The sequence below is a fragment of the Bufo bufo genome, chromosome 1, assembly GCF_905171765.1.
Source record: "Bufo bufo chromosome 1, aBufBuf1.1, whole genome shotgun sequence".
Taxonomy (NCBI): Eukaryota; Metazoa; Chordata; class Amphibia; order Anura; family Bufonidae; genus Bufo; species Bufo bufo.
Window position 1 is genome coordinate 783,630,728 of NC_053389.1, and position 15,460 is coordinate 783,646,187.

The 15,460-nt window shown below is 46.3% G+C and overlaps 1 protein-coding gene across 1 annotated transcript in view; it reads right to left on the minus strand.

Annotated features, from left to right (window-relative positions):
- Positions 1 to 688: 688 nt before the first annotated feature.
- The window catches only part of DSN1 (DSN1 component of MIS12 kinetochore complex), a 55,405-nt gene continuing 40,633 nt past the window's right edge, over positions 689 to 15,460 (minus strand). The window contains exons 8-10 of the mRNA XM_040415829.1: positions 9,746 to 9,893; positions 996 to 1,083; positions 689 to 899 (exon numbers count right to left, since the gene is read on the minus strand). Coding sequence (XP_040271763.1) covers positions 832 to 899; positions 996 to 1,083; positions 9,746 to 9,893 — 304 coding nt within the window. The 3' untranslated portion in view covers positions 689 to 831. The remainder of the gene's footprint in view (positions 900 to 995; positions 1,084 to 9,745; positions 9,894 to 15,460) is intronic.

Sequence of the window (15,460 nt, forward strand, 5' to 3'; positions counted from 1 at the left end):
GAGAGGTCCGTGTCACCCTAAAATAGGGGGTGTATTCTCCTTAATATTTCAAGAGGCTAATTTGCTGAGTGCTGGACATCTATCCTTTGGAAGTATTTAGCAGCTGTATTTTGTGCAGCGGTATATGACCAATATTCGGCCCGGCTGCTGCAAGTTGAATTCATCTGTTCAGAAAAGAGTCCATACTGGATGTCCACTGGTGTATAGCTATGATCACTGGGGCACATTATAGTGTTTGTACCATTTTTTTTTGGAAATGCTGTTTTAGTCATTCTAATTTTATTAAGTGCCTTTACTACTGAAACTGCGCATGTTTCAGAGGCATTTGCGCCTCGTTTGATCATTTTGAGACTAATTCAGAAGTTATCTAACTTTTGCTTCGATCTATGTCGGTGGCCCTATTCTATGTATGAATTAGGTGCAAAACCAGTCTAAAAAATATGTTTGTGTGCATGAGCACCAAGCAGTCCTCACTTGTCTCCACTCTGCGCTCTATGGCTGCTGGGTATAATCACTAGCCCACCGCCTACCTAGCAGAAAGTCAGTGCATGGGGATAAGATTTCCAAAGCAGCAAGGCAAAAAAAATAAAAATCTGCAGGTAACTAAAAGGCAGCTGCGTGGTCCTGGAACTCAGATTTTGCAGATCTGCACAATCGTGTCAAAAAGTAACAAGAAAACCACACACAGACGTTTGAAATTTATTACAAACATTAATCACAATAAATTTACTTTATCCTACAGACCCTATATACAATGAACGGAAATTCTATAGAACGTCAGCCTTACAAGCATGTCACCTGTACGATGACTACGGATCTCCAGGTCACGCTTCATTTTTTGTAAACTTTTAGGAATGTTCGGACGGGCGAATCTTCCATTGGTCTAAAAGACTGGGTTTCTGCAAATGAAAGCAGGAAAGTTCACGTCCGGCCCCTTTACCCACAAGCCTCATATTAACAAGACGACATAAACCTCCGACTGACGGAAGACTTACTCAGTTGTGTCGACAAATGCTGCAGATGGGAGGTGCTGTCATTCAGGAAGGAGTTTAACAAGTTGATTGACTGCTGCACGTTATCCAGCTGAAACGTAGAGGACAATCATCAGTAAAATACAGCCATACAACAGCTAATGCATATCTATCGTAAACCGCCAGGCCTAGGAAAATAAAAGGGGCCGTGCAACCTGTTTGAATTGTTGAGTGATCTTCGGAACCATAGACATTTAACCCCTCAGATGCTGTGTTCAATTGCTACCACGCAATCTGAGATGACTTTACTCAAGAACGCTACGCTCTCTGAGCCTACAGCTAACTTCATATGGAGCTGCCTTGCTTGGTCCGCAAAACATGGATCTGCATATGTTTTTTTTTATTTTTTGCAGACCCATTGGCTTCATGCATCCGATGGAACGCTTGCTCCTCACTGGAGGGAGCAGGACCTGCGCTCCTAGCGTCGTGACGTCACAATGATGGGGACGTCAGGTCCTGGTGCCTCCAGTGTGGAGCGAGTGTTCCATCGGATGCAATTAGAGGAGCTATTGTATTGTTTTTTTTATTTAACCCTTGAAGGGCCTTCCCCTTCCCCCACAGTGTACACGTCTTTAATGACAATTGGAAGGGGTGCACTTCCATCTAAACAGTTGTTAAAACCAAGCCCACTGATTTCAATGGTGTCATAAAAACTGCTGAAAAAACTACATGTCCTATTTTTGACAGCAGCTATTCAGAGGCCAAAAAAAAAAAAAAAAACACGCCATGTAAATAACCCCCATTGACTTTAAAGGGTTTCTATCACTCACTGCGCCTAATATTAAAATGTACGGTGCAGGCGCGGGATTTGCGGGGCACGGAGGAGACCAAGGATGTCAATCGCCTTTACAAGGGCGTGCCAAACGGTGAGAGGACGGAGCCTCTAGGTGCTGCAGTAACGCCCCACTAGCGCCTAGAGGCTCATTTGCATATTATAAAAGTCATTATTTAGCGCGAACGGCGGCAGGCAGGGAGATATAAGTCATACAGTTATGTTATAGCCCATCGCTCATGTCAGCCAGCTACATAACGATTTTCTGATGACAGAAACCCTTTAATTGGTTTCAAAAACAGACGTGTGAAATACTTTATAAACATGGACATTTTTCACATTTATGAGAATGCAGCCAACAGGGTTAGACTTCTCAAGAACGAAGCAATGTGGCACACGACAAAATACTGCAATATGGCTTTGTTTTTTACATTCTGTGCCTTTTCATCAGTTTAGCGAGGAGCATGAAGGAGTTAAGAAATCTCCTAGAAATGTGCCGCCTTTTTGGCATCAAGCAATGGAGCGAATGTATCTTGCACGGCATATATTGCCATAATTTTCAGCTGTTCTTCACGACATATTAAATTATTTCTCTATTTCTGTGTCTGACGCACCTGTTACAAGTCTACAGAAAAATCTGTCCCAGCGCGGACACTGCTTATAAAGAAAACGGACGCCTTCTAGATTTCATTACACCGCACAGCAAATATATATAGATTAGTTACACAACATATTACCGGACAGATTTCCAGGCCATTAGGTCTGTCTGACCGAATTCAACAGAAGGAGGATTCTGTAGCCCTGACAAAATTTAGCGAGGCGATAAACCCATCATCCTAAGGTTAAAGGTAGGACACATCTGAATAGGAGAAAAATCTACACGCTGCTCTCTGATCGCAAGGTGCTGTACAGGGGTTGTCACTTCAGCAAATGACATTTATCATGCAGTGTATAATGCGATGGAAAAATGAATCCAGCCAACAAAGGAGGCAATATGGACAATCACAATACATTAGTAAGTGGCTTGTATTAACTTTCTCTACATGATAAATGTTATTGGCTGAAGTGAGACGATCCCTTTAACTTCTTTGGGACACAGCCTTATTTCACCTTGAGGACCAGGCCATTTTTTGCAAATCTGACCAGTGTCACTTTAAGTGGTGATAACTTTAAAACGCTTTGACTTATCCAGGCCGTTCTGAGATTGTTTTTTCGTCACATATTGTACTTCATGACACTGGTAAAATGAAGTAAAAAAAAATATTTTTTATTTATAAACAAATACCAAATTTACCAAAAATTTGTAAAATATTGCAAATTTCCAAGTTTAAATTTCTCTACTTCTATAATACATAGTAATACCTCCAAAAATAGTTATTACTTTACATTCCCCATATGTCTACTTCATGTTTGGATCAATTTGGGAATGATATTTTATTTTTTGGGGATGTTACAAGGCTTAGAAGAAAATCTTGAAATTTTTCAGAAACCCACTTTTTAGGGACCAGTTCAGGTCTGAAGTCACTTTGCGAGGCTTACATAATAGAAACCACCCAAAAATGACGCCATTCTATAAACTACACCCCTCAAGGTATTCAAAACTGATTTTACAAACGTCGTTAACCCTTTAGGTGTTCCACAAGAATTAATTGAAAATAGAGATACAATTTCAAAATTTCACTTTTTTGGCAGATTTTCCATTTTAATATTTTTTTTTCCAGTTACAAAGCAAGGGTTAACAGCCAAACAAAACTCAATATTTATGGCCCTGATTCTATAGTTTACAGAAACACCCCATATGTGGTCGTAAACTGCTGTACGGGCACACGGCTGGGCACAGAAGGAAAGGAACGCCATACGGTTTTTGGAAGGCAGATTTTGCGGGAACTGGTTTTTTGACACCATCATGGGACCCCCCCCCGCGCAATTAGCCAAGGTGCCTGCTCAACGATTTGAGCAGGCACCGGGTTCCGATCACCACCCGCCGAGCGGCGGTGATCGGAAATACCAGGGCTGTGGAGTCGGAGGCAATTTTGGGTACCTGGAGTCGGAGTCTGCAAAAAATGAACCGACTTCGACTCCTACTAGATTTAAATTGGAATAAAAAAAAAAGCAAGTTTAAATGTCCCAATTCACAAAAAGTTATAATTAATTACCGTATTTTTCGCCCTATAAGACGCACCTAGGTTTTTGAGGAGGAAAATAAGAAAAAATAAATTTTTAACCAAAAAGGTGTGCTTTTGGTTTTGAACTAATGGTGGTCTGTGGATGACACTATTATGGGGGGGGATCTGTGGGTGGCATCTGTGGGTGGCGCTGTTATGGGGGGCATCTGTGGGTGGCGCTGTTTTGGGGGGCATCTGTGGGTGGCGCTGTTTTGGGGGGCATCTGTGGGTGGCGCTGTTTTGGGGGGCATCTGTGGGTGGCGCTGTTATGGGGGGCATCTGTGGGTGGCGCTGTTATGGGGGGCATCTGTGGGTGGCGCTGTTATGGGGGGCATCTGAGGGTGGCGCTGTTATGGGGGGCATCTGTGGCTGGCGCTGTTATGGGGGGCATCTGTGGCTGGCGCTGTTATGCGGGGCATCTGTGGCTGGCGCTGTTATGCGGGGCATCTGTGGCTGGCGCTGTTATGCGGGGCATCTGTGGCTGGCGCTGTTATGGGGGCACCTGTGGCTGGCACTGTTATGGGGGCACCTGTGGCTGGCACTGTTATGGGGGCACCTGTGGCTGGCACTGTTATGGGGGCACCTGTGGCTGGCACTGTTATGGGGGCACCTGTGGCTGGCACTGTTATGGGGGCACCTGTGGCTGGCACTGTTATGGGGGCACCTGTGGCTGGCACTGTTATGGGGGCACCTGTGGCTGGCACTGTTATGGGAGCATCTGAGGATGACATATATATAGCATCTTATCTTATGTGTCATCCACAGATCCCCCCCATAACACTGCCCTATCTTAAGCAGAAGATCAGCACACAAAGGAGAAGGCAGCGGCTTCCTAGCCAGTAGTTCTGTAGTAATGACATGTACAGTACAGACCAAAAGTTTGGACACACCTTCTCATTCAAAGAGTTTTCTTTATTTTCATGACTATGAAGGCATCAAAACTATGAATTAACACATGTGGAATTATATACATAACAAACAAGTGTGAAACAACTGAAAATATGTCATATTCTAGGTTCTTCAAAGTAGCCACCTTTTGCTTTGATTACTGCTTTGCACACTCTTGGCATTCTCTTGATGAGCTTCAAGAGGTAGTCCCCTGAAATGGTCTTCCAACAGTCTTGAAGGAGTTCCCAGAGATGCTTAGCACTTGTTGGCCCTTTTGCCTTCACTCTGCGGTCCAGCTCACCCCAAACCATCTCGATTGGGTTCAGGTCCGGTGACTGTGGAGGCCAGGTCATCTGGCGCAGCACCCCATCACTCTCCTTCATGGTCAAATAGCCCTTACTTTCAAAGTTTTCCCAATTTTTCGGCTGACTGACTGACCTTCATTTCTTAAAGTAATGATAGCCACTCGTTTTTCTTTACTTAGAATTTGTATTATGGCAAGAAAAAAGCAGCTAAGTAAAGAAAAACGAGTGGCTATCATTACTTTAAGAAATGAAGGTCAGTCAGTCAGCCGAAAAATTGGGAAAACTTTGAAAGTAAGGGCTATTTGACCATGAAGGAGAGTGATGGGGTACTGCGCCAGATGACCTGGCCTCCACAGTAACCGGACCTGAACCCAATCGAGATGGTTTGGGGTGAGCTGGACCGCAGAGTGAAGGCAAAAGGGCCAACAAGTGCTAAGCATCTCTGGGAACTCCTTCAAGACTGTTGGAAGACCATTTCAGGGGACTACCTCTTGAAGATCATCAAGAGAATGCCAAGAGTGTGCAAAGCAGTAATCAAAGCAAAAGGTGGCTACTTTGAAGAACCTAGAATATGACATATTTTCAGTTGTTTCACACTTGTTTGTTATGTATATAATTCCACATGTGTTAATTCATAGTTTTGATGCCTTCATAGTCATGAAAATAAAGAAAACTCTTTGAATGAGAAGGTGTGTCCAAACTTTTGGTCTGTACTGTATGTTGCCTTTCTTTCCTTCAAGGACTGTATAAAATACATTTGCATATTAAATACAGAGGAGTTGGAGTCGGGAGTACCAAAAACTGAGGAGTCGGAGTCGGACCATTTATCTACCGACTCCACAGCCCTGGGAAATACACATGACGTACCGGTACGTCATGTGTCCGGAAGAGGTTAAAGGGGTTTTCAGATATATTAATAATGATGACTTATCCTCTGGATAGGTCATCAGTACCTGATAAGTGGGGGTCCAACACCCGGGACCCCCAACGATCAGCTGTTTTTAGAAGGCAGTGCCGCTCGCAGTAGCGCCTCGACCTTCTCTCAGCTTTTCCTAGGTCAGTGACATCACATTCATCGGTCGCATGACCTGGGCACAGCTCAGCTTGGGGCTGAGCTGCGATACCAAGTACAGCCGCTATACAATGTACGACGCTGTGCTTGGTGAGCACAGGGAAGGCCGCGGCGCTCACAGGAACTCTGGTGTCCTCTCAAACAGCTGATAGGTTTTAGACTAGTACTCGATTCACAGAGCAGGTATCTGGTGGTATACTATTAGGAGAACTAAAGCAGAGTCAGGTTTTTCGACATTCAAAAAAGGCACTTTGCAGAAATTAAGTTGCTTCCATGCCTACAGCTTGACAGCTCAGTCCAGTCCTCACTCCCTTGCTGTCATCTCCTCATATAACTTGTCTACAAGGCATGAAGGTACGAAGACAATTTGAAGGAATTGGGATGCCTTCCAAATAAAGATCCATAACTGGACTGTATCAACCTACAGTTAAAGGGGTTTCATGACATAAAGTCTATTTACTGTGTAATGAAAAAAAAAAAATTCAGTATGCCTCAGGTCAACATCTCCGCTTGCTGTGATTCAATAAAACCCTTCGCCATTCATGTGATGGACACACAGGTGCACATTATGGCACAGTAATCAGACCGGTATCTGAGATGAGCCGAGCAGCCATGTGACCAGGAGAAGGTAGATACAATGAAAGTTCATGGCGAATAACTGCAAGCAGAGACCTTGAAAACCATGTGAAAAAAGTGCTACATTTTTAAGTACCACAAAATATAACATTTGTTGTAATCAAAATGCCCCTTTAGCCAACTCTGATCACTGATATTTAGAGGGGTTGTCTGAGACACTGGTGGCATATCACTAGGCTATGCAACCAATGTCAGGGACCCAAAGGTGAGACCCACACTCTCTAGAACAGGGCCAAAGTGAACGAGGACGCACCACACAAGCACAGCCACCCTCCATTTTTGTCTATGGGACTTCCGTAAAAATAGCCGATCACCGGCGTGGCTAAATCCCGCATCACTATGGAGGTGAACGGATAGGTGACTGTGCATGCGCGGTATGCTCTCAATTCACTTCTATGGGATCTCCAGAGATAGCCAAGTGTGCTTGTTTAGCTATTTTTGGAGCTCCCACAGAAGTAAATAGAGAGCATACCGCGCATGTGCGGTGCTCTCTTCTTCGCTTTGAGGGCCCCATTCTGGAGATGGGTGTGGGTTCCAGAGGTGGGACCTGCACCTATCTGACATCGATGGCATATCCTAGCCACCAATGCCTCAGATGACACAACCCCTTTAACGCCTCAACTGCGAATACTGCCAGTGAGCGATCAATTAGAAGGTGGTGGCTCCCTCCAGAGATCAAATGGCCCCACTTGATGAGAATGTTGGGGCCATTTAGTTGCTATGGCAGCCTTGGGAAGGCAGGAAGGACTTAAGGGGAGCACAACTTTTTATGTATTTTTTTTTTTTTTACCACAGACTGCAGTACTATATTATTTTAGGGTAGGGGAAAAAACAATCCAGTGATTATTGTTCAGGTTCCCTAGAACTAAAAAAAATAAAAAAATTTAAAAAAGTAAATTTTTTATTTTTTTTTAAAGTAATCTTTGATCATCCTCTGTCCCCATTTTACAAATGAAAAGGACAAGTGCTGAGTGTCGATATCGGGTCAACCCCATAAAGGTAATGAATGTTTTTCTTCCCAGTAAGACCACTGTAGAAAGAAATTAATTAAAAAAAAAACAAAAAAAAAAAACGAGAGATGCAGCTTAGAGATGTGTGATCAATTCTAATGAATCGGTTCTTCTGATCAGTAGGAATTCCTCACCTTGGGGGGGGTTGTGCCCCAAGACCTGACAATTTCCTGTCTGCACCACTGATCCAATTAGCAGAGCAAGCAGTCTGCGCAGCTGGGTGCCGCCTTCTGCGCAGCTGCTGCTCTGGAAGCAGAGCTTCTGCCTCTGCTCGGATAATGGGAGAAGTGGCGCAGGCAGGAAATTATCAGAGCCGGGATAAATGTTTGGCCATGTCAATCTAGCGACAGGTGGGTACTTCTTTGATTTATTTTTCTGTTACGCCGTTGACCGCATAGGAGACATGTTTTTATATTTTAATAGTTTGGACTTTTCGGACGTGGTGATATGTAATATGTTTATTTATTGTTTATATATTTTATATGTAAAATTGGAAAAATGGCGTGAATTAACCACATAAGGACCAATGATGTACATGTACGTCCTATCTCGCCGTAACTTAAGGACCGACCAGTGACGTACAAGTACGACATGCTGATCGAGCGGGTGCAAGAGCTGCGCCCGCCCGATAAGCTGCAGGGGTCTGGCAGTAACTGATAGCCGGACCCCTGCTGTATGCGCCACGCATTAACTCTCGCACTGCCGCATTTAGCGATGACTGCGGCACGTGTGGGATCCTGCCAGGTGGCCATCGGGTCCCCGGGCTGCTATGACGGGGACCCGATGGCAGGGATAACAGCCCGATTCCTTCCTTAGGCATCGTGGCTGCCTTCTATGACAGCCTGTGAGATCCAGCCCCCTGGATCTCACAGGCAGGAAGGCTGTAAGTGTATTACACTGGTAATACACTTACAGCCAATGCATTACAATACAGAAGTATTGTCATGTATTGTAAAGGGGATCAGACCCCCAAGAGTGGGACAAAAAAAAAAGTTTAAGAAATAAAGTTTTAAGTAAAAAAAAAAAAGAATAAAAAAAAGGGTCCTTTCTCAAAATAAAGTAAAAGAAAAATTGTAAAAAATAGGACCAAAAAAATTAAAAAGTTGACATATTAGGTATCGCCGCGTCTGTATCGACTGGCTCTATAAAAATATCACATGACCTAACCCCCTCAGGTGAACACCACCATATGAAAATATAATAAAAACTGTGCTAAAAAAAAAACTAAAGTGCAACACCAGGCGATCAAAAAGGTCTAGGACCCGCACCTATATCAAGCATGGAGCCCCGCAAGTGAAGGAGGGCGCACTGCGCATGCGCAGCCGCCCTCCGTTCATTTTCTATGGGGCTGGTGAAAATAGCCGACTGGCTCGGCTATTTCCGTCGGCCCCATAGAAATGAATAGGAGCGCAGGCCGCGCATGCACAGTACGCTCCCATTCACTTCTATGGGGAGCTAACTTGGTGGTGGCCGGACCGGAGTCCTCCAGCCACCACCTTGCGGGGCTCCATTCTCGATATTGGTGCAGGTCCCAACAGTGGGACCCGCACCTATGAGACAATGGGGGCATAGAAATCCAGGGATATATTACAGCAAAAGACCTATAACATTCACCCCTAATTCACATTTTTATTCAATAATTTAAATAGGTATATAAAAATAAAAATAAACTGATATACGGTATATTAAACCTTACTGTGTAGTTGCAGAACACAATTAAATTTTGTTGTTTTGTGAAGGAGAAATAAATCCTGGCTGACTACCATAATACCTCTTGACTAACGAAATACAATCTGGTCAGAAGATGGAATGGTGACAAAATGTGATGAACATGGAAAGGCACGTTTTCTACAACATGAAACTTACCACAATTTCCATGCAGTCAAATACTGCCCCCTGCTGGTGTAAAATAGTGCTGTAGTCTGGTTTGCTCTGGAGGACTTGATTTTGGGAAGATGGCACATCAGTGACGCTGGGTGGGGGATGGTTATTGGCTTTGCTTTCTTCAAGTTGCCTTTTGAAACAAGAGAGTAAATACTGCTTATACTAAGGGTCCATTCACACGTCTGTGTGTGTTTTGCGGATCCACAAAACACGGACATCGCCAGCACTTAATAGAAAATGCCTATTGCGGACAAGAATAGGACATGTTCTATTTTTTTCGGGAACGGAATTGCGGACCCGGAAGTGCGAATCCGCAATTCCGGATCTGGGCAGCACATCGTGCTGCCCCATAGAATTGAATGGGTCCGCAATTCTGTTCCGCAAAATGCAGAACGAAATTGCGGACGTGTGAATGGACCCTAAAAGTGATCAAGAAGGCTGGATGACTGAAAAGTGCATTTGCTGTAAGAGGAGGGGAAAAGAAAAAAAAAACTGCAAAAAATTAAATCCTGAAGTCAGCAAAAAAAGTATTGCAATTTTCACACTGAGCACCCCCAAGAGGCTGCCACATCCTGTCATTTGTGAGTATGTGTGTTGTAGATTAGTGACGTAGACTTTGGTCTCAGTGGTTCAACATAATTATTTAAAATTACGTCCCGGATGGCGGAAAAGTATACAAATTTATTTTTATTTTCATAAATCAATGGTACAAGCAAAGATTAGAAAACCACCTACCCCTGGACTAATCACAAGCTCTCAAGTCACTGCCAAAATCCACCTTCACCTGTTTATCACATCCACACATTTTCTATCCTGTGTAGGATGTCCATTGTGGTACTTGTGGTCAGCTGTAGGCATCCTCCATTGTATGCATTTTTGCTGGGGATTGCCATTAGCAGCGGACCACAAGTGCAGGATCTACCCCCCCGGTATAGATGCACCACATTTGCTAAATCTAAGCGTTTTAGCTCGCTTCAATGCTGGATTAACAACAACACTACAGCTGTATAATGTATATGCACTACAGCTTTTTAGAGTATGCAACAGTTGCAGTATCTCCTCTTCTATGTATACAGTTTATAGCAGACATCGTACCAGCTGAGCTCCACACAATAATTCAGTGAAACAGAGCCGACAGTACAGGAACGCTGCTAAAAATGCAGGAGACATGTCACATAAAGGTCAGAAATACTGTTATTCCTCAATACATGATAGCTAATTATGAAGTCACATGAAACAACATACATATATGTTATAGAGTACACACCCAAACACACTGATGAGGAGAGTAAGCACACCGGCGTGCTGTGTTTTGCAGTCCGCAAATTGCGTATCTGCAAAACACAGATACCGGTCGTGTGCATTATGCATTTTGCGGAACGCACAGGGCCGGCGCTAGGGGTGGGCGATATGGCCTAAAATCTATATTGCAATATAATTTTAAGAATGTGCAATATGCGATATATTCTATATTTCGGGGGGTAAAATGAGATTTTTGTGAACTCACCAGTAAAATCTCTTTCTCGCTTGATTCATTGGGGGACACAGGACCCTGGGTATAGCTTGCTGCGGCCACTAGGCTGAAAACTGTTAGCTCCTCCCCTGCAGGCTATACCCCCTCCAGCCTGGAGAGAGCATTTCAGTTTGTGCTCCAGCAGTAGGAGAGACCAAATTAAAGTAAAAATCAACAGAAAAATGTACACTGTCATGAGACTGAACCAAACACAAGGTCCCAACAGACAAAACAGGAACCCCACTTGCCTCACAACAATATGTGGGTGGGTGCTGTGTCCCCCAATGAATCAAGAGAGGAAGAGATTTTACAGGTGAGTTCACAAAAATCTCATTTTCTCGCTCATATCATTGGGGGACACAGGACCGTGGGACGTCCTAAAGCAGTCCCCGGGGAGGGAAACAAAATTCTCCCAAACCAACTCTCTATAGAAGTCACTGAACTGCGGCCTGCAGAACCCTGCGGCCGAGTGAAGCATCCGCCGAGGCCAATGAATGCACCCGGTAAAATTTAGTAAAGGTGTGTAGAGAGGACCAAGTCGCTGCTTTACACAACTGAGACGCAGAAGCGTGGTGGAGGTGTGCCCAAGAGCCGTGATCCCGGGTGGAGGAACCTTGTCCCTGGAACGATAGGCCTCGGCAATGGCCGAGCGAATCCACCGAGCAATAGTCACCTTTGAAGCTGCCAAACCTTTACGAGGGCCTTCCGAGAAAACGAACAGAGCGTCAGTGCGTGTAAAGGGGGCCACCACCGACAGATAGATCTTCAAGGCCCGTACTACATCCAAACGATGGAGGGAGACCTCCCGAGGATGAGAAGGCTGAGGGCAAAACGAGGGCAAAACAATGTCCTCATTCATGTGAAAGGCAGAAACAACCTTTGGTAAAAAAAGATGGCACTGGACGAAGAACCACCTTATCTTGGTGAAACACCAAAAAGGGTTCCTTGTAGGAGAGAGCTGCCAGTTCCGAAACCCGTCGAATAGAGGTAATGGCCACTAAAAAGGCCACTTTCCAGGAAAGTAGACGGACGGAAACTTTACTCGGAGGTTCGAAAGGCGCTGTCTGGAGTGCACCGAGAACCAGGTTCAGGTCCCAAGAATGTAATGGGGGCAGATATGGGGGAACGGTGTGAGCTACTCCTTGCAAGAAAGTCTTGACCGGACCTACGACGGCTAGAGTACGTTGGAAAAAAAATGGACAGGGCCGAGACCTGCCCTTTGAGGGAACTGAGAGCCATGCCCAGGTCCAATCCTGACTGAAGGAACGCTAGAACCGTCAGAAGGGAAAAACGCCTGGGAGGAAGAGCTCGTTCCTTGCAGAAACACAAGAAGGATTTCCAGGTCCGGTAGTAAATCCTAGAAGAGGAAGGTTTCCTGGCCCTAATCATGGTTCGAATGACCGCATCAGAAAAACCTCTGCATTTCAACAGAAAGGTTTCAACAGCCACGCCGTTAAACTCTGATGGAAGACTGGGCCCTGGGAGAGTAGATTGGTTCTGATTGGCAGAGGCCACGGAGCATCTTCTAGCAGAAGAATGAGTTCCGAGTACCAAGCTCGTCGAGGCCAGTCTGGGGCGATCAGGATCGTCTTGATGCCTTCCTTCCTGATTCTGCGTAGGATCCGAGGTAGAAGTGGGAACACGTAAAGAAACGCAAAGCTGTCCCAAGGTGCCACGAGAGCGTCCACGCCGTGTGCTGTTAGATCCCTTGCGCGAGAGAGGAAGCACGGGAGCTTGTGATTGAACCTGGACGCCATCAAGTCCACTTCCGGACGTCCCCACCTGAGACAGATGGCCTCGAACACCTCCGGATGGAGGGACCACTCCCCCGGGTCCACTGTTGTCCGGCTGAGAAAGTCTGCCGTCCAGTTGTCCACTCCCGGGATGAAGACTGCCGAAATTATCGGAACATGGGACTCCGCCCACTGCAAAATCTTCGCAGACTCCTGCATCACCGGAAGGCTGTGAGTCCCTCCTTGGTGGTCGATGTAGGCCACAGCTGTGGCATTGTCCGACTGCACCCTGATCGGACGACCCTGCAGAAGTGGAGTCCAATGGACAAGGGAGCGATAAATGGCCCGGAGTTCCAGTATGTTGATGGGAAGTTTGGACTCCGATGGAGACCAAACACCCTAGACCGTCCGTGTGGCGAGAACTCCGCCCCAACCGCGAAGGCTGGCGTCTGTTGTAATGATCGTCCATATCACTGGAAGGAAGGATTTCCCCGCCAACAGATGCGCAGACTCTGTCCACCAACCGAGGGCTGTATGTGTTTGGAGGGACAGCCGGATCCGGCGATCCAGAGAATCCGGGGATTTGTCCCAAGATGACAAAATGGCACGTTTAAAACACCTAGTGTGAAATTGAGCGTAGGGAATGGCTTCCCGCATGCAATTGTGGATAGACGTATTGCGGCGTTGGAGTAATATGCGTATAGATCTCTGAATGTCCACGCTCTTATCCAATGGCAGGCGTACCACGGTGGACCTGAATCTAGTATCATGCCCAGAAACCTGATTTGTGTGGTGGGAGATAAGCAGGATTTCCACCGATTGACTATCCACCCGAAGCGGGACAGGGTGCTCAAAGTGATCTGAAGAGTCTCCTTGCATTGGGAGACCGTAGATGCTTTGATCAAGATATCGTCTAGATATGGGAGGAGAGTGATGCCCCTGGAGCGCAGGAGACCCAGGAGGGGGGCAAGAACCTTTGTGAACACTCTCAGAGCTGTCGCTAGGCCGAATGGCAGGGCCACGAACTGATGAATAACATGAATAAATGGCAAAACCAAGAAAATGTTGATGAGCGGGTGCGATGGGAACGTGTAAGTAGGCGTCTTGGATGTCTATCAATGCCATGAGTTCCCCCTGTACCAAAGAGGCAATCACGGAGCGGAGTGACTCCATCTTGAACCGTTGAATGCGGAGGAAGCGATTCACTATCTTGAGGTCCAGCACTGGGCGAACATCGCCTTCCTTTTTGGGTACTACGAAAAGGTTTGAATAGAAACCCGTAAATCTTTCGTGTAAGGGGACCGGAATTATCACGCCCCGTATGAGAAGGGACTGGACTGCTTGGAAGAAAGCAGCTGCCCGACCTGGATCCTTGGGCGGCTGGGAGACGAAAAAACGGTTGGGTGGGATAGATTTGAATTCTATCTTGTATCCTGATGTCACTGTCCTGATTGGGTGGCCTAGATGCAGGTGGGGCCGCCAGACGAGTGCCCGCAAACCTACGAAAGCACTGATTACGGGAAGATGTGACCCTAGGACGAAAGGAACGTTTTGCCTTGGGTTGCGGTAAATGGGCGCTTTTTCCCCCTGTTGCTTCCGAAATAATATCATCTAGCCGGGTACCAAAGAGTCGAGACCCGGCAAAGGGAAGTCTTGAAAGAGAACGTTTGGAGGATGAATCCGCCGACCAGACTTTAAGCCACAGTTCTCGACGGCTAGATACCGCGAGAGCCGAGGAACGGGCGACCATCGTCCCCACGTCCAGAGCCGCTTCGCAGAGGTACTTTTCTGCCTGCGAAAATTTGTACCGCCAAGGACAGGAGTTCCGCCGGAGGAAGATTGGTCGCAAGGTCTTGGTTCAAACGGAGGGCCCACTCCGAAACCGCCTTGGCTACCGATGCGAAGATTGGGCGTAAGGCTGAACCACTGGCTGCAAAGACCGACTTCGATAGCGAGTAAATGCGCCAATCTACTGATTCCTGGAGAGGAGCCATCCGCCACCGAAATAGTCGTGTTCTTTGCGAGGCGAGCGACCGGTGGGTCTACCTTCGAAGGTGAGGCCCATTTTTCCAGACAATCAGTTGGAAAAGGGTAGAGCAAGTCTAACCGCTTTGGGACAATGAAGCGCAAACCTGGCTGGTCCCAAGCGATCTCCAACCATTAGAAGTCCCAGGTCCTGTGTCCTTGTGGCAAGGGAGCGCTGGAGAGGTCTTCCGGAGTGCCGCGGTGGGAAAATAGGCTCCGCCCCCTGCCGTAATTAACCCCTCAGGACCGGAGGGGTTAATTGCGGCAGATCACGGTGCGCAGTAATAGAGGCCGGGTATGGGATATGGCCGGCACATGCAGGCTACGTTTGTATTCAGTCCCTTCCCTCCTCCTCTCTGTTCTCATTGGTGGCGCAGTGGCCACAGTCCCTCCCCTCCTCCTCCTAGTCTCTTCTCATTGGTGGTC